Source organism: Nyctibius grandis, chromosome 3, assembly GCF_013368605.1.
Source record: "Nyctibius grandis isolate bNycGra1 chromosome 3, bNycGra1.pri, whole genome shotgun sequence".
NCBI classification, from domain to species: domain Eukaryota; kingdom Metazoa; phylum Chordata; class Aves; order Nyctibiiformes; family Nyctibiidae; genus Nyctibius; species Nyctibius grandis.
This window is the reverse complement of record NC_090660.1, coordinates 92,736,769-92,756,483: the sequence shown is the minus strand read 5'-3', so window position 1 is coordinate 92,756,483 and position 19,715 is coordinate 92,736,769. Positions and strand designations below refer to the sequence as shown.

Below are 19,715 nucleotides of genomic sequence, written 5' to 3'. Positions count from 1 at the left end.
CTTACTATAATAGAAATGCTCAAATGTGCAAAACTTTCCCCAAATTCCTGCAAATATTAGCAAAATTTAGTTTGGGTTGACATTGCTAGGATTTTTTAAAATTATTTTGTGCTTGAAATTAAATTAATGGCATTCTTCAGAAAAAAAATATATTTGCCATCCCTTTTGGATTAATTTATTTTAGGGATTCTGTAATAATTAAGCTCTTTCTTCAGTGCTGGACTGTGACTTAAGAGGCCTTGGTTTCTGTCTTCAGCTCTGAGATGGGCTCTCTGGGCAAAGGAGGCGACTCACTTCATCTGTAAAACGCAGGCACTGTATGCTCTATACAGAGCTTTGATATCTATGTGCAGGATGCTTTTTGAAAACATTGTGTATCATGCTGCATGGTATCTCACTTCTCAATGCAGATGGAAGCACTTTCAGTGCAGGTCTGTGGGTTATACACTGAGTGCAGGTGAATAAAAAATACATGTGTTTGTTTGTTAGATTGCAATGCCCTTATTCACAACAATGACCAAATGCCTGTGAAGTGCAACTCCTTTAATGGTAATACCTCAGTATTTTTACCATACGTAAAGGTGGACAAATCTCCACTTAAATTAGCAGAAAACTCTTTACAAGACTTTAATACAGTAAGCCTGCATAAGTATTTTAACTGTGGATTTGTATTGAAAATCTAGTAAAAACATGCATTATTTTGCTGAGTTTCTGCAGCAGGCACAGCATTTTAATCACACAAACAAATATGAACCAGGTTAATTTCAAAGAAGAGGTTCTTGTCTTGTCTGGTTTTATGCAAATTTATAACAGCCACAATTTAATTTAAACTGATAAGAAAATCCGAGAAGTCTCACCTCCCTGCAGTCTACAGGACTCTTGACCTTGCCAGAACTTACAAGCATGGGGAAAAAGTCCCTGTGAATATAGTACATGATGATGAATCCTTCAAAATTTAAAAAGATAAGATTAGGAAGAATCCTGTAAAAAAGAGTAACAATGAATTTAGTGTTTGCTTTCAGTTAGAAAGCCTCCCAGATCTTTAAGCTGATGGATTGTCATATCTATAAATACACCTACTCTTTTAACCTCTTAATAACCGTCGGTAGCACACCATAGGCACATCTGGCACCAGCGCAACATTACTGCAGCCAATTCCATCACCTCAGGGACAGATTATTACTGCTATAGCAGCAACAGCCTGAAACCTGAATTGCGAATAGGGGCTCTGTTGCACCCGGTACTGTGGAAACCAGTAATAAGAGCAGTCAGGCCTGCTCCAGCCTGGATCCACACCCACCACGGCACCCACGCTTTGATTCATGCAACAGCGGCAGGAAAGGATCTGAACCTCTCACACTGGAATGAAAAGTGACATTACAAGGCATAACCGGCATGGCATACCTTCGTGTCGCATCTGGGGAGGAGCAGGGGTTGTCAGAGGTGGTTGAGGTGCTTAACTGACGTGCACTGGGGATCTGGGAGAAAGAACAAATGCAAGCCAGGAGCAAACCGCGGATCCCTGGAGGTCCTGCTCAGCTGCTGGCACCAGTCCCTGCTGGCCCCGCACCAGCACCCCTGCATCATGCCCCACTCTGGTACAGCCATGGCATGCTGGTGTCCCATCTGGAAAGGTGATGTGAAGCTGCCACTGAGGCAGCCATGCCCAGCCCACAGCCCTCCTGGAGCACCGCTCCTGTGTCTCCCTGCACCACCTGCTGCCACCAGTGCTTTCTGGGGACCCGGTGCCCACCTGTCATCATCATGGCCGGTGTTAGCGCCAGCACCAGCTGCCGTCCTGCCCTGGCCACGGCCAAGCCAGGCCGAGGTGAAGATGTGGTACTGAAGTGCTGATGCACGTAGTTATGGCAGACACGGGCTCAACAGCCACCTCCCACCACACCACCTCCTGGGCTGCCTGCTCATGCAGCCCCGGCTACTCCCACCCTCCTCCTTTTCTCTTTAATGTTTTGGTTATCAGAATTAGGTGTGACACTGATGCAGCAGAGTTTTAAAACCTCCATCGTCTGGCATTTTCTGATTGGGAAGGACCGGGCAGCAGGGACATGGTCGCTGGGTGAGCTCAGGACAAGCTTGGTGTGCCAGCGCAGCCAGATCTGGAGCCATCTCTCACCAGGCGACCCTGCTCCCTGTGTGGGCCCTGCTCCCCGCCTGGGCCCTGCTCCCTGTGTGGGCCCTGCTCCCCGCCTGGGCCCCGCTCCCTGTGTGGGCCCTGCTCCCTGTGTGGGCCCTGCTCCCCGCCTGGGCCCTGCTCCCTGCGTGGGCCCTGCTCCCTGTGTGGGCCCTGTTCCCCACATGGGCTCTGCTCCCCGCCTGGGCCCTGCTCCCTGCCTGGGCCCTGCTCCCTGCGTTGCCCCTGCTCCCCACATGGGCTCTGCTCCCTGTGTGGGCCCTGCTCCTGCCGTGGGCTCTGCCATGGGTCCCAGCAGCTGAGGATGAGGGGCTGTGTCCGCGACATGGAGGGGAAGAGCCAACCTCTGCAACCGGCCGTTCTGCGAGGAGCCAAGAGACCATGACAACAGCACTCAGCTTTATAGACTTTATTTTTCCATCTGTACAGAACGCTGTTGCTATTATAATAAGGCATCAAACGCACTATTGAAAAGCTCACGATGGACTGTGACGTTTTGCCCTGTCGTGGGTCAAAAAGGAGTTTTACAAGATTAAACTAGTTGCTTTCCCAGTCAGTAAACTTTATATTCATTACAGACAGATTTTTAAAAGAATTACAAAGATTAAAAAACTGTGAACATATCAAAAACAGCAACAACCCAGCATAACTTTCCAGGCGAGAGTCTCAGGCATCTCTGCTGTGGGGCCGGTTCCGGGCTGGCAGTGAGAAGGCAAGGCCAGCCGGACCTGGGAGCCACGCCGGGCGCCCACAGCCCCACCAGGGCTGGGACCGCATGGCCATGGGCCTCCTGTTTGGTGAGAGTCCCCAGCAGGTGCTCGGCGGTTCCCAAATGGCCAGCCTCAGCCACAAACGTCTAATCGAGAAAAAGGAACTGAGAGAGAGGGTCACCGGGGAGCTGTTTGACCAGCGGGGAGCCAGCCACTGGCCTGGCTGCAGGCCTCTGGGTCCCCTCCAGCAGGGAGGCAGAGGCCAGGGCAGGGCCCAGCCCGCAGACACTTCATGAGGTAGAAAATGGGAAAGTGTCATGTTTCGCTGTTAGGGTCAGTCAGAAATAAACTGACTGACGGCACAAATCCCAGTATGTTTCCAGGGTACTCCAGGAGGCACCTAAAACCCACCTAGTACACCCCAAAATTTAGATCCCCAAAGAAGAAAGCTCTCCAATGATCCATGCGACAACCTCAGCTCAGGCAACCAAAAAAAACAATAAAATTTTCCTCACACTTGTATCCTTAAAGCATTTAAATTTTGAGCAGGAGAAATCAAACTGCGAGGGTGCACGAGAGGGCAATTAATTTCCCTTGTCCTCAGCCTTTGGTACTGCCTCGTGCGAGGTGAACAATGCGAAGGCGCATTCGCTGGGCAGCGAGCTAATACATTCATCTTCCACCATCGGCCACCAGAGAGCAAGTGTTCTGGTCTCTGCCGCACTGCACAGCACGAGAACCTGAGAGCCCAGAGATTTTATATCGCACCACCAACCCACACAGTCCTGTAACTTGTAAAGTTATCTTGTTGGGTGATCAGAGAAATGTCCTGAGAGTTTTTATCTGCTGAACTCCTGCACTCTGAAGGCCTTCCTCCACCCCTTCCTCCAACCCATCAAAATAAACTGTTAGTCCTGTTACTTAAATTTTCTTACTCCTCACACTTCTGCAGTGTGTATTTAGATTATTAGGTTGACTTACGTTTCCTTAAAATGCTCAGGGAAAATATGAGGTTCATTTAAGTATTGCAGGCTCATGACCTATGATAGACATTTTACAAAGTGTCAGAAAACTTCTCACTTGATAATAACATACTGACAGCTGGGGGAGCGTTCCCTTTTCTAGTGCTAATAATCAGCATTAAGGCATGCCACAGTTCCTACAAGAAATCTGTGATCCTTACAGCTTTAGCTGTCATCTTTCTGCAATAATGGAATGTGCTTCGATGTTATGCATATATATCATTAAAAAGTAAAAATAATGGCTCTCAAAACCACCAGCCTCAGTTGCAGAGCTTCTGCTTTGTAGGTGACTACAGCGATTCCCTTTAGGCTGGCGAAAGGGTTTTCACTCCCCGGTGCCATCCGTCCCCTGCCCCACGCCATCTTGCTGCCCCCGGCTCAGCACTGTCTGCCCTCTCGCTTGGCATGTCTTCCCATGGACCTCTGGAGGCCACGGCCAACCCCTTCCCATCCTCAGGGCAGGACGGGGGCAGTGTGTCCCACCGCCCCACCTCGAGCTGTGTGGCAGGCCCTGCAGGCAGTGTCCTTGTACCTACCAGCAGGCAAAGGCCAGCTAAGGAGGAGCCTTCCTCCTCCATGTCCTGCTTCTCAGGCTATTTCCTTCCTTGCTCTCACTGATCACAACAGGCTGAGGGCTTATCCTCACATCTGGAAGCTATTCAATTTATTTACCCTAGAAATTCCACCCTGAATCCCTGACAACACATCCAGAGGGACGTAAGCTCTCCAAAGACAACTGCGGAGATGCTGGCCACTGTTGAGTTCCTGCCCACCAACACACTCCGTATCATGACATAAACTGGCAAAATCATCTACTAGGCAGCAGCACCGCCTAATAAGGCTGCTCCTTTAATTACCAAATAACACTGAACTAAAGTGGCGGTTAGAGCAGATAACATCTGAAGCAGCATCTCTTTTGCAGGGCCAACGTTAAAGCCTGGGTACCATATCACGCTATTTACAGTGACCAAAGGCATGAACCTGGAGCAGTGCAGCTCCTCGGGCTCTTGGTCGAAGGCACCCACGCCAGCACCCGTGGCCAGCAAGCAGGAGAGACTGAAACACGTAAGTGCCAGACACAGGTGCTGCACATGTCTCCTGATGTGAACTGCCAGAGAAGAGGGAATGAGGAACCAGGTGGCAGAATAGCATTCAGTCTCTCCACCTGAGGACCCCACGTGTCCACCTGATACTTCTTATTCTGAACCTTGTGCTGCCACATACTCCTGGGTAAAGGGGGCATAAAGGAGATCTCCTCCCCCCCTTCCCAAGAGAACTCTTCTCAGGTATGTCACAGCGGGAAAAAAAGGACCATTTAAAAAATATTTGATATTCCTGACATTTGAGACTTAACTCATGACTGACAAGGCTGTGACAGTAAATCACGTTTCTACTGAGACTCTGCAGCCAGGGACTGTACAGACAGAGCTCTTCACTCATGTTTGGCTTTGGCAGGGACACATATGTATATTAACATATATATATATATATGTTAACAGGACATATATATATTAACCACTGTTCAGTAAGAACTGACAGCAGTGCATACAATGATCTTTGTTGGTTTTCCCAGCACTGCAACACAACTTTAATGTTCCACAGAAACTGGCTGATAATAAATATCATCAGCGGTACAGGTTTTTGGCTACTGCGCCACAGAACTGTGATTAATAACAACATGTACCCTTGACCATCCCCTATGTTAAGTGAGTCCCATGTCAGCCAGTCCAGCTGCCCAATATTTAACCTTTGTATTTACTGACAATTTTTTACAAATAAATTGATTTTTATTGAACGAGCCTCAGAAAACTCCTTCCTGACCTTTTCTTGCCGATTATGAAGCGTCTGACAGCCTAGTGACATAAAACTGAAGTTTCAAAAGGACTAGTAAGATGCAGACAGCCCCAGTATAAGCAAAGGCCTGCAGCTGAGCTTGAATTTCTTCTGGCATTCATACTGAAGAAGTGTTCAGTCTCAGGATCTCCATGCTTTTTTTTACTCTTTGGCTCTTTTGAGACTCCAAACAAGAGGTCAGTTAATTCAAGTTATGGCAGTTTTCATACAAAGACATCTGTCCATCAGGAACTAAACTTCTTTTATATGGGCCACTATAGCTATCAGAAGTTAATGACTATCAATCATCGCTTACAAAGACATCCGTCCATCAGGAACTAAACTTCTTTTATATGGGCCACTATAGCTATCAGAAGTTAATGACTATCAATCATTGCTAATCTGAACTGAAATGGAGCCACTGACCTCAAGCTGAAAGAGCCTTTTGTCTCCAACCAGTACCATGAGCCATATGGTTCCCTGCCCTTTGCCTCTTATTTTATATTTTAAATAATCATCACTAATTGTACAATTGTTTGAAAATATGGGAGATTTGTGGCAAGTCATGATCAAGTGGTGTTCTTTTTTCCCTTAGCTCTCACACAATAGAAGGGATCAGCTTAAAATTAAAGGATAAAAAAGCATCTCTCAATTAAATATTAGCCCTGCTATCTGATTGTTGGTCCTGCTTCTTAGCAGTCTACCAAGTAGACTGTTAATAATCCTGCAGGCTGCAATAATTAACAGCCTCCAAAGTGTCAAGGTCGTTCCTGTTCTATACGAGAGTAATAAGAAAATTATATAGGCAAGACACCAATGGAATGTTTTATATTAGGATAAAGGAGTATCTGAGGAACCTACTTATCACAAATCTCTTTTTATTCAGTGGTTTTCATTATTTTCTGTCAGTTGCATTTTCTCTGGCACATTTTCCCTTTACAACAAGTGCTCATATACTGCAAACATTCGATTATAGAGCTCAAGAAAAAACCATTCTTGTCAGACAAAAAAAACTGCATCACCAGCTATCTTTAGCCACATCTGTTTTCTGTAATGAAACATATTTTCCTGTAGAAATGCTGCCTTAAAAATCATGACCACACTAATTATCTATGGCAAGCACATCTTCCTCAACTAACGACAGCTCGAGCGTGTTATCGTTCGCACCAGACTTCATTCTGAAATTGAAAGACCCATAGAGCTTCGCAGACTCCTTGGAGGACGCAAACCTGCTCCTCCGGTACAGCTCCCCTTTCCACATGGACATCATCAGCAGGCTGGAGAGCACCACTCCCCCCAGGGTTAAGAGGCACAGCCCGGCGATAACACAGCGGTCCAAGTGAGCCCCAATCCTTGCGCTCTCATTCTCCAGCCTCTCCATCTCCCGGGCAGCCACAGTGTTGGGATCCACAGTCACGTCTCTGGGCACCACGTAGGAAATGATTACCAGCAAAATGCCACTAACCAGGAACAAAATGGCACTAATGAACCCATAGTCCACGGATTTCCCGGCCGCCACCTCTGAGGTGACGTCGTCCTCCTCGGAGACCAGGGAAGGAGAATCATGCACCCATGCGGGCGGCAGCTCGCTACAGGAATGCTGCTGCAGAGGGGCATCCTGGCAGTGGCCACATGTAGAACTGAGGGGACTTCTGACATGCTCCAGGTTGACATTTTCATCCACGTAGGTGAATGACGTCTCGAGTTCCTGGGCACAGCAGCAGGCTTTCTTCTTCCCTTCGTCCTCTTCCCCGGGCAAGCGCTCGGGTGGGTGGCAGGGCTGGGAGGTGTCAGAGGGTGCAGGGTGCTCCTGGGGCGAGGTGCCCCAGGGGGAGGGCTGGGGTGCCGGGGGTGGCTCAGCCACAGGGCCCCTCTGCAAGGGCTTGCAATGCCTTTCGAAGTGCAGGGCGGCCACGGCAGCAGCTGCTCTGGGGTCCACCTCACCCGCCTCACACTGCTGCTGCTGTTGCTTGTAGGGAGGGGAGAGCAGGCTCCAGCCTGCAGCGGTGCCCAGGGGCGCCTGCCTGCTCTCCTCAGCCAGGTAGAGAAGCTCCATGCAAGCCATCGACCTTGTCCCGGCAAGCCCCGACTCCTGCACTACCGCATCCTTCAGCAAACGCTGCCCCTGACCTGCTGAAGCAGCTTCACGGTACCAGAGCTGCTGTATTCCAGAAATCTTCTACACTTTCACCAACGTTTTGTTAGGGACATGGCTTGTGTCAGCTGTTAAATGATTAAACAAATCCTCTCTGACATCCATTTCTTCTCGGTCTGCAAATGAAACAGCAGAGGGGAAAAAAACAACAACAACAACAAAACAAAACCGGACAACCTCATGATGATACATTCATAAACCAAAGAGAAGACAATGCAAATGTAATACATCAGTCTTCCTCTTAACTGTTAGAGAGGAGATGGCAAATAAGATTGTTTTAACCATGCATTTGAAACTGCAATCCTCTTGCAGATCCGAAATCTATTAGGGAGTCTAAACAACCTTTGACACCAATATCCAATTAAGGCAGTAAGTCATCACAGGATAACGAGAATAACTGCAGAAAATGTCAGAGAAAAGAGATGTTTTGTCTTTTAGAAGCAAGTAACCACCCCACCCCCTTCCAAATAAAGAATTTTGAACTCGGATTCTCAGACTAATTAGAAAGAAACACACAAATCCCATGTGGCTCAATAATCCAGGATCTGTATTCTCTGGTGGAAATCTGATAATCCTACGGGAAAAGCAGTGCTTTCCTATAGCAGATCTCCAGTTTGATTAAGAGCTTTTGGAATGAAATTATGCCTCAAAGACTGATGACTCAAAGACGGATATTACTTCTCATCTGCAATTAATTCGTTATTACCCCCTTCTGCGCCCCATCCCCCTCAGGGCCGAGCGCCCGGTGTCGTTAGGAAAACCCTGCAGCCCAATACATGTCCTGCACACCCAGAAAACACATGTGCGCCTATAGCATATACGTGCTCGGTAACAGCCGCTGCTCGCTCACGCTCCGCCCGGGACCTCAGCGGGAACCGGCCACGCCGCGAAGCGCGATCCCCGCCGCCGCCGGGAGCAGCTGGATCCACCCGCAACTGTGTGACCCGAGCGGCACGGAGGTTACAGCCACGCAGACACGCACCGACACACGCACACCCGGGCAGCCAGGAGCACCCCGCCGCCTCCCCCCCGCGGGGCTCTCACCTGCCCGGCACGGCGGCCCGCCCGCCCGGCCCGCACACCTACCTTCCGCCCGCCTCCGCCACCGGCGGCTCCCGCGCTGCGGCCAGCGGCCCCGGGCACGGCCGGCAGCCGAGCCGAGCCGAGCCGAGCCGAGCCGAGCCCAGGCGGGCAGTGCCGAGGCGGGCGGGCGGGCGGCGGCACGCTGGGAGTTGTAGTCCGTAGGGCTGCGGCAGCGCAAGGAGCCGCGCCTGCCCGCGCCGCCCCCCGCGGGGAGCAGCTGCTTCCTCCCGGGTCTCGCTGACAGGGTTCAAACCTCACCAGTCAGCCCCCTCCGAGCCCCAGGTTCCTGGCGTGGGTTTGGAGAGGAGCTTCAGCAAAGCGAGCCTTGGGAGGTTGCTCTGGTGCGCGTGTTTAGCTCCATCATCACTCCATCATTTTTTTCCCGTAATCACGAGAGCTCACGACTTACTTCATGGAAAGATAAAATCAGATTCTCCAATGATCGCAGCATTCCCAGAGCTGAAACTTCAAGAACTGTACTCACTGCAGGAGACGTAGGGGAAAATCTCAGGCGCTCACCCCACGTTGGCGGACTCTCCACATGCCTTCACTGGCAGGCATAAATTACTATTAAAAATAGACTGTTGCCAAAAATACATAATAAAATGAATGACCAGTTGGTAGGAGACTTCACTGACTCTCCATGCCAGGGCCTTCTCTGAAGTGATCAACTAGCATGTGAAAATGAATAGTGGAGGAGGAAGAACAGAAAATTTATCATAGATGGATCCTGTGCTGCTGGGGAGAGACCAGGCCCTAGGAGCCAAGAGCGTGGAGGGAGGGACCTTTGGCGTGGAGCTGAAATGAAGATGCCCATAGCAAGTAGAAGTGAGCAGCACCTGCCTGCATGGCTGTAGGGCAGGAAAGCAGGGGCACAAGAGGGAAGATGAGCTGGGAAGGAACCAAATGAGGGAGAAGAGAGGACAGACTGCCTGAAGGAGTTGTCCTGACATCAGAGAACAGGGTGATTCTGTGTAAGGACTCTGCCAGTTCTGAAACACTGCATTAGGGAAACAAGTAAAAGTTTTGAAGAGAAATCCTGCTGACACCTGAGAGACTCAGCACAGAAGATTCAAATCTTTGTGGCAATAATTCCCATGAATGCCAAAATTACTTGCCAGGTCACGGCAATACAAGGGGACTCCAGGTGCACATCTCACAGATTGCTCAGTGCTGTGGGCTGGTTTGGACCACCGCTTCAAAGCAGCTCCAGGCAGCGTTCCCATTAGCAGAGTGCAGTTTCAATGCATTGAATGGTGTATTATTCACTCTTTGAATAAAAATTTTAAGGAGAAAATTATGGAGTGGGGAAAACAGCACAGATTGTCCTTGGAGCTTTTTGTAACAATGCCCTCTTTGAAATAAATATAAAGCAGCAAATAAAACCTAATCAAAGAAACAAAAAAAAAGCCTATCTGTAAACTGTTCGAATACTTTAAAGCAAAAGCAAAGACAGAAACTAACTCCTTTTAAGGCTACTGCACATTTCCATTTGGGAAGCAGCAGGACAGGAACGTATCACAGAATCACAGAATGTTAGGGATTGGAAGGGACCTCGAAAGATCATCTAGTCCAATCCCCCTGCCGGAGCAGGATTACCTAGATCATATCACACAGGAACGTGTCCAGGCGGGTTTTGAATGTCTCCAGAGAAGGAGACTCCACAACCACTCTGGGCAGCCTGTTCCAGTGTTCAGTCACCCTCACTGTAAAGATGTTTTTCCTCATATTTATGTGGAACCTCCTGTGTTCCAGCTTGCATCCATTGCCCCTTGTCCTGTCAAGGGATGTCACTGAGAAGAGCCTGGCTCCATCCTCATGACACTTGCCCTTTACATATTTATAAACATTCATGAGGTCACCCCTCAGTCTCCTCTTCTCTAAGCTAAAGAGACCCAGCTCCCTCAGCCTCTCCTCATAAGGGAGATGTTCCACCCCCTTAATCATCTTTGTGGCTCTGCGCTGGACTCTCTCTAGCAGTTCCCTGTCCTTCTTGAACTGAGGGGCCCAGAACTGGACACAATACTCCAGATGCAGCCTCACCAGGGCAGAGTAGAGGGGGAGAAGAACCTCTCTTGACCTACTAACCACACCCCTTCTAATACACCCCAGGATGCCATTGGCCTTCTTGGCCACAAGGGCACACTGCTGGCTCATGGTCATCCTGCTGTCCACTAGGACCCTCAGGTCCCTTTCCCCTACGCTGCTCTCCAACAGCTCTGCCCCCAACTTGTACTGGTACATGGGGTTGTTCTTGCCCAGATGCAGGACTCTACACTTGCCCTTGTTATATTTCATTAAATTTCTCCACGCCCAACTCTCCAGCCTGTCTAGGTCTCTCTGAATGGCAGCATTCCCGTGTGTCAGCCACTCCTCCCAGTTTTGTGTCATCAGCGAACTTTCTGACAGTGCACTCTATTCCCTCATCCAAGTCATTAATGAATATATTGAATAGCACTGGTCCCAGTACTGACCCTTGAGGGACTCCACTAGATACAGGCCTCCAACTGGACTCTGTCCCATTGACCACCACTCTCTGGCTTCTTTCCTTCAGCCAGTTCACAATCCACCTCACTACCCGATCATCCAGACCACACTTTCTCAGTTTAGCTGCGAGGATGCAGTGGGAGACTGTGTCAAATGCTTTACTGAAATCAAGATAGACCACAGCCACTGCTTTACCATCATCTATCCACCGGGTTACGTCCTCATAAAACGTACAGATACTGGCCACTGACATCGCAAGCTGCACCTGCCACATCCGATAAACAAGTCTTAATTAAGTGACTGACAGGATAAAACATGGTGTTCAGCCCTGGCAACGCAGCCTGGAAGAAAGCAAGCATGTCTCCTGGGCCCCAGCACAATCTGACAAGGCCTTGGGTGGGCAGTTTCTTTCTGATAGCTGATACAAAGGCAGGAAATTGTTGTCAGTGCACAACAAATGGCCGTGTCATTGATCTTTCAAAACCTAGGAGCTACAGCACATATTCTTCAGCGCTTGCTAGAACCTTAGTTACTTGCTATTTAACCACACACAAACATCTTGCTTTCTCTGCCTCCCACTCTCCTCCCCATTACCTGCCAGCTTGTGTTGAGTACATATATTAATTTGTTGCTAACAATTACAATTCCACAAAGTCAGGAGCAGTGAGGGACCCACGACTCTGTCTAGCCAAATGCTGTCTGTTCTTATATGCCTTCCCAGGTGATGCTATCCCTCCTTTGCTTCCTACAGTGCACAGACTCTTATAGCGAAATCATTGTCTAGTCACAATCCATAATACTGACGTTTCTTTTTCTTACTTTGGATGCAAAGACTTAACAGCATTTTTGTTTAAAGAATGTAAGTGATTGTTGCCAATGCTCTGAGGTGTTGAAGTGGTGAAATGAATGCATAGCAACACATACTCTGCAAACACAAATACAGCTGGTGAAAAGATTAATCAACCAAGGGCAGGAAGTAAGAACATTTATCACAGAAAAAAATGGCTACGTAGAGCTAAAAAACAGAGTGATGGACACACAATGGGACAGAAATCAAAGACTGGCGTAGATTGTCAGGCTTGATGATCAGCCTTCTCTCTGCTGCAGCCTGCCCCGTCACACAGTCCTTTCAGAGACTGGACAGGGCTGTGGTAGCAACACAGTGATAATATGGGATGTGACAGTAGACTGATAAAGGTGTCTCGGTTAGGATATATGGGATTAAATCTAAACCATGCTCTAGACCTGCTTGGAAGCTCTCTTCCAGTTGTTCCAGCTATAAATGAGTATCTCAACTAGATGTATACGGCTTTTCTGTTTTCAGTAAGTTCTGCTCAGTATAAGATTGGAAAGAGGCTTGTGAGATCTAAAAGTGTTTCCACCCTATCTAACTGTGCGTGCATTTGAAGCCTTGCTGAGGGCTTGGCCAGCCCTGCAGACATCAGAGAAACCAGGCAAAACCGGAACCAGTTTTCTGAATGGTGCATCCCCCAGCAACAGGACAAGGGGCGACAGGCACAAACAGGAACATGGGAAGTTCCATGTAAATATGAGGAGGAACTTCTTTACTTTGAGGGTGACAGAGCACTGGAACAGGCTGCCCAGGGAGGTTGTGGAGTCTCCTTCTCTGGAGTTATTCAAAACCCTCCTGGACATGACCCTGTGTAACGTGCTCTAGGGGAACCTGCTTTGGCAGGGGGTTGGACTGGATGATCTCCAGAGGTCCCTTCCAACTCCAACCATTCTGTGATTCTGTGATCATGGGCTGATGAGGGATGGGTTTAGAAATATTCTACTTGCTCTTACCAGTCTAGGAAATTTTCCAGTGCTGGATGGGATCCTCAGTGGAGAATTCCCTCAAACATTTTTATTCTTTTAATTCCTTTCAGCTTAATAACGTGCACACAGAGTCCCTTAGCCATTTTGTGTTCGTAGAATCTTCAGTTCCTCACCTCCATGGTCACGGAACCTCAGGCTTCCAGCGGTCCCTGTGCAAGTGTTGCAAGATTGCATAGCTTCTAGGATAAAGGTGCATTCTGGCCAGCGTGGCTCAGAGCATAATATATTCAGACAGGTCTAGGGAGACTATCGCATAAACTTCCCATTTCCACTCAAATAGATCATATTGCTGAGTAAAGTAAATTGGCTAGGGAACCAGTAACAAGGGGCTGCAGTAAGATTTAAAACCGATTAAAGAAATATACGGACCTGTGTACAGGTCTGTGAAAAATAACAAAGGTAATAGAAGTGAATGAAAATGCAAAGCTAAGCTTATATATAAAGTGCAAAAGAAAAAAGTGATTTTTTTTTTCCTTAGAGAATATAAGTATTCTTAGGATAGCAAGCAAATATTTGGACAACTCACTATGAAAAGAAGTATCCAGCATTTCTGTGTGTTTAAAACACATTACTATCAGAGATCCATTGATTTATAAAGCAAAAGTAGATAGGAAAGCAATTTAATTCTACTTTGGTTGCTTCACTAATGCACACCCATTGTGCATTAATAAAAGACACAATAAGTAAATAAATTTAGAGAGACAAAGAAATCGTAGATGTGTGCTATGATGTACCAGAATTGTCAAGTGGAGATTAAATCCTTGCAAAAGTCTTCTGCTTCCCATGTCTGAGTATGTGAAATCATGATTTCGATAACTAGAGCTGAGCAAGAACAAAAGAAGTCACTCCTCACTCTTAGAACAAAGGGTCATCTGGAGGAGCAGAGGTGGAAGAGTGGGCTGTTGACCACTTGAAAAATATGGTTGTTATAGCCCAGTTTTTTGGGTCAGCTTGTTTGGACATTTTTTAGCTATGTGCAAAGAGACTCTGCAAGTAGGAGAAATGCAACTTCAAAGTGTAAATCAATTACCCATGGGCTAATAGACATGAAGGACAGGTGGGATTTAACAAGATGTCAGGCTGAGGTCTGCTCCCCAGGGTGGCATCTATGGAGCCTTTGCTGGCCTCAGGGATACTGGGAGGGGAAGGACCAGGTCTGGGTGTCACAGAGCTGCCATCTCCCATCTGCTCTTCCCTCACCAGTGACTCGAGCTGGAGATCTGACTGACCCTGAGGAGCCCAGGCTTTGCCATTCATCCCGACCAGACTCCCTGCCTTCCTCCTTCAGGAGCTCATACTCAGCCATTTTCCCTCCTGAATCCCTGAGCGACTGGCCACCCCTGTCTCAATACCCCTACCCTTGGCTGTACCTTTATTTTTCTAGCGTCCCACTGACTTTCTCACAGATGTTTCTCAGCAGTCTGGGCTCAGGTTGCACAGTGGAACGTACCGACCTGGCCCTGCTGTGTCCACAGCAGACTGGCTGCCTATTGCCAGGCACCGGGACACCCCTGTAAGTGCCTAAGCTGTTGGACATTGGGGCAGTGGAGGTGACTCCTGCCTCCCTGCATGCCTCCATAAGGCTGAGCACTGAGCTGTGTGGTGTCCTCTGAAGGAGCCATGGCAGAGGCCAAACACCTCCTCCCTGCCATGGGCGTGGGGCCACCCCCCTTACCCATAGGTGTCTGCCCACTGATGGGGAAATACCAGCACTGTGCTGACTGTCACACCTGCCAAAGCCAAAGTCTCTATTCGTTTCCCACCATAGCCATGCCTGGGACATTAAGGACATGTTTCTCCCCAGGTCACCCCACAGACCAGATTCTACAACCCTGAGTGCTCTGTGGCTGCTGAGTGCCAGACGACATGCACACCACTGATTTCTGTCCTTGCCTTTTCCAGGCGCTTTCCTGGATGGTTGTTCCCTGGATGGTTATTCTCATCACCTTCCTGTGCGCTTACATGGAAAGACAGCGATTCACATCCAGTAATCACACGTTAGATCTGGGAGTTGTAGTCCACTAGATGTCCAGCCCAGACTGCAAAATACTGATTACAGAATGGAGGAATGTAGAGGAAAAGTGAGATGATAGACTACCCTGCAGGGAAGCCAACGTGAAAACGAGAGGCTGCTTAGGGCAGAAATAAAGAAATCACCAAGGAGGTTTTAAGTAAGGGATTTAAAGGACAGGGGATAGTGCAGAAAAAAGGGGAGTGCAACATAATACGAGGAAATAATACCTTGTCCCATAAACATTTGATTTTTCTTTATGCTGGATCTGGAAACAAAAATTACTCATGGCTGTTGCAGTACACATAAAACTATGGGTGAAAGAAGAAAGTGAAGGCTGCAGTTTCTGACAAGACAAGGACACACGGCCTTCAGTAAAATACAAATTACTGGTGACAGAATGAGGTTTTATAGAAGTTATCAGGAATAGCAGACAGAGATTCTATTTTATCAGCAGTGTTGAAGAGTATCTTCAACAACAAGGAAGATATGTTCACATTAGAGAGGTGATGCGGATAATTTATGGAATGAGCCTGTATTAAAAAGACAAAATTTAAAAAAAATAATAAAACCTTCTTCTCTTGGTAGTGCTTTATGTCCACACGTTTCAAAGTACATTAAAAAGCTGAAATCTTATTCCCATTTTAAAGGCAAAGAAGTTGAAAGATGGGGAGCTTTTGTAATTTATTACAAGACAGACAGCACATTAGCGCCACTCAAGGCACTAAAATTAAGCTGAAAGAATAGGGGCTTGAGCCTTGTTCCCCATGCCACCCCTTTTAGCCAAATGAAATGAGAAGTGGTGATTTATGAGGGAAGTAAAATGTTCATACTCAACTCGGCGAGAGCCGTTGGCATGAGGGAAGAGAACCATGGAGCTATATTAAGTTCATAAGTCATAGCATCAGAGTAAGATATGCCAGGAAGGTATCTCAGTGGGGTTTCAAAGCAGTGCTGAGTCCATGCAGACTGCTGATAGTGGCATTTGTGTCTAAATTAGCAGCCAGAACAGCCCACATTCGAGAGGGCACAAGGCAGAGCTTTCCTCCTCTTTCTTTTCTGTTCTCCCCCAGTCCCTTAAGCTGAGCATTATGCTGAATTTATGTGTGGAGCAAAGCCTTGCCCATGTGTCAAGTCCTGTCCCCATTACAATCACTATAGCATTTTTGTAATCAACTTTAAACAGACTAGGATTTCTCATTGCCCTTCCCCATCTCCTGGTAGAAATGAGTCTCCTTATAGGATGTTTTCAGCAAGGAATGGAAAAAAAAAAGGTGGGACACAACAGCCTAAAACATGGGGTAGAAGAACAAAAGGGGAAATGTAAGACTAATTAAGGTAATACAGGCCCTGACAGATGCAGCAAACTCTTCCAAAGGGCAACGCTTCTTGTTCATATATTGAAAAGCAGTTTGAACAAAGGACTAGAAATTAAACTGCAAGGATCAATCCTTCACAGAGCCACGTAAATGAGCTAGACCATCTATCTATGCATTTTCCTCTCTGAAGCCTAATGCTAAGATTTGATTCTGTTTGCTTTCCAAGGGGGTGTGATCAGAGTGAAACTAGAAGAAAAAATATTTCATCTTTTTCAACAGTCAAACCTTTAAAGTCCAGCCTATCCCCTGAATTTTGAGAATGCAACCTGAGGTTTTTAAACAAGACCTCTATTGATATCAGTGGCAGGCATTGCAGACCAAACACCCACAGAGCAGTAAACATTTAATTCATCAGATATGGTTAAGGCTGTTAATGTTCTTCATCTTGTCACATAGCCACTGTTCATGTTCCTAAGGGCTTTCTGTTTGCTGTCCTCCTTTGGTAGCCTTGGAGGAGGGAGTAACACCTCTTCTTAAGGCTGAGCTTAATGGAGATATCTGGAATCAACAGAGGAAAATAAAACCTGGCCTGATGGTTTTGTTTTTCTTTAGTTAGGAAGCATGGAAGGAAATATGACATCATCCTCTATGTTAAACCAACTCTCCTATAGCTTTTAATTGGAATGTGTTTTGAAGCTGTATATTCAAATAGGGGTAGCACACTGTGTTGGCTTTTTCCCAAACAGAAATCTTAGAGAGTCACATGCTGCTAAAGAAAATGTTTTATGGTTTTCTGCTCTTGACACATCAGAGTCATTTTTATCTGGTTACTATGTTATGCGTGCAACAGAACTGCAATGATGGTAAAATCTGCAACATGCAGACAGGACTGGAATGGGCTGCCCAGGGAGGTGGTGGAGTCACCATCTCTGGATGTGTTTAAGAAAAGACTGGACATGGCACTTAGTGCCATGGTCTAGTTGACAGGGTGGTGTCAGGGCAACGGTTGGACTCGATGATCCCAGAGGTCTCTTCCAACCTGGTTGATTCTGTGATTCTGTGATTCTGTGATTCTGTGACTGCGGGCACAGTATGAAAAAAAGCAGACCCTTCACCAGCTTGGTCGCCCTCCTCTGGACTCGCTCCAACACCTCAACATCTTTCTTGAAGTGCGGGGCCCAGAACTGGACACAGTATTCAAGGTGCGGCCTCACCAGTGCCGAGTACAGAGGGACGATCACTTCCCTAGACCGGCTGGCTACACTATTCCTAATAGAGGCCAGGATGCCATTGGCCTTCTTGGCCACCTGGGCACACTGCTGGCTCATGTTTAGCCAGCTGTCGATCAGCACCCCCAGGTCTCTTTCCACCGGGCCGCTTTCTAACCACTCTTCCCCCAGCCTGTAGAGCTGCATGGGGTTGTTGTGGCCAAAGTGTAAGACCCGGCACTTGTTCTTGTTGAACCTCATGCCGTTGGTCTCGGCCCATCTATCTAACCTGTCCAGATCCCTCTGTAGGGCCTTCCTACCCTCCAGCAGATCGACACTCCCACCCAGCTTGGTGTCATCTGCAAATTTACTGAGGGTGCACTCAATCCCTATGTCTAGATCATCTATAATGATATTGAACAGCACCGGCCCCAGAACTGAGCCCTGGGGGACACCGCTAGTGACCGGCCGCCAGTTGGACTTTGCCCCATTCACCACCACTCTCTGGGCTCAGCCATCCAGCCACTTTTTAACCCATCGAAGAGTCCACCCATCCAAGCCCCGGGCAGACAGTTTGTCCAGGAGGATGCTGTGGGAGACAGTATCAAATGCCTTACTGAAGTCTAGATAGACTACATCCACAGCTCTGCCCTCATCTACTAAGCGGGTCACTTGGTCATAGAAGGAGACCAGGTTGGTCAAGCAGGACCTGCCTTTCATGAATCCATGTTGGCTGGCCCCAATGCCCCGATAGTCCTGCATGTGCCGTGTAATGGCACTCAGGATGATCTGTTCCATCACCTTGCCTGGCACCGAGGTCAGGCTGACAGGCCTATAGTTCCCTGGATCATCCTTCTGACCCTTCTTGTAGATGGGCGTTACATTTGCTAATTTCCAATCAGCTGGAACTTCTCCAGTTAACCAGGACTGCCGGTAGATAATCGAGAGTGGTTTGGCAAGTTCATTTGCCAGCTGGTAACTGACTAATTACCAACAGTTCCTCTGGTAATGTCTGGGTAGCCACCAGAAGTTAGTTGGTGGGTTTTGCAGGAAGGTTGGCTCTTGAAAAAGAGAAGGTGATTTTAACTTGTGGCAAAGACCTTGTTCCTGGGCAAGCAGGTCTCCATTACACAGCCCTGAATGCTCTTTCTGTAGACACGTAGCAGGGGTTTTGGTGAGAAATGTCTTAGCATGCAGCTTCCTTGAGTGCAATCAAAGCAGCAGTGTTGGTGTGGAGTATGGCAGGACACCTGCCTAGCCCAGGAGAGGACTTCAGTGATCCAAGTACCCACAGGAGAGTCACTGAGTTGGGGACACAGCAGCGCCTGGCGAGGCTGAGCGGGCAGCTTGTGGCGCCAAGAGTTCCGTGCCAGGTGATGCCTTCTCCTGGATGAGGGGCATCTAGAGGTGGGTGAGTGAGGGAGGGGGATTTACTCTTACTGTGTGCTAAATGTATCACCATTTTGTCTTTCCCTAAATAAGGATTTATTTGCTTGCATGCTTTCTCAGAGTCCTCCTGAGTGGGGAAATCAGACCTAGTGAGGGCATGCGGTTTTCTGGTACTTCTTAGGTGGGGATTTAAACTTAGTTTAATTATTTGTTTCAAGAGATGTGAAACACGTTGATGCTACTGGTTTCTGCTCTCATTAATCACCTGGCTAAGGGTTATATTAATTATAGACGTTATATTCAGGTAATATGAATTTTTCAATTATTCTTACTTCTGAGGCATCCATGTGTGCATACACACACAAAACATACGCTCACACAAATAGCTATGTGGAAATTTTAATGGAAAGTGGGAAGTTTGGAGATGAATCTCCACTCCTTTTACTCCAAGTGACACACTCACCCCCGCACAATACTATACATAAAATGAACCGTGGAGAGCTATTT

At 47.7% G+C, this 19,715-nt stretch overlaps 1 protein-coding gene across 1 annotated transcript; it reads right to left on the bottom strand.

The window, feature by feature from the left end:
- Positions 1-2,546: 2,546 nt before the first annotated feature.
- On the bottom strand, positions 2,547-9,034 carry TMEM74 (transmembrane protein 74). The gene is made up of 2 exons (XM_068396429.1): positions 8,959-9,034; positions 2,547-7,988 (listed from the first exon to the last, which is right to left on the bottom strand). Exon 2 carries the CDS (start codon positions 7,780-7,782, stop codon positions 6,820-6,822), a length of 963 nt encoding a protein of 320 aa, XP_068252530.1. The 5' UTR covers positions 7,783-7,988; positions 8,959-9,034; the 3' UTR covers positions 2,547-6,819.
- Positions 9,035-19,715: the final 10,681 nt, after the last annotated feature.

Bases quoted from the DNA above. Each gene is read 5' to 3' on its own strand.
- TMEM74 (XM_068396429.1), bottom strand. From the start codon at position 7,782: ATGGCTTGCATGGAGCTTCTCTACCTGGCTGAGGAGAGCAGGCAGGCG.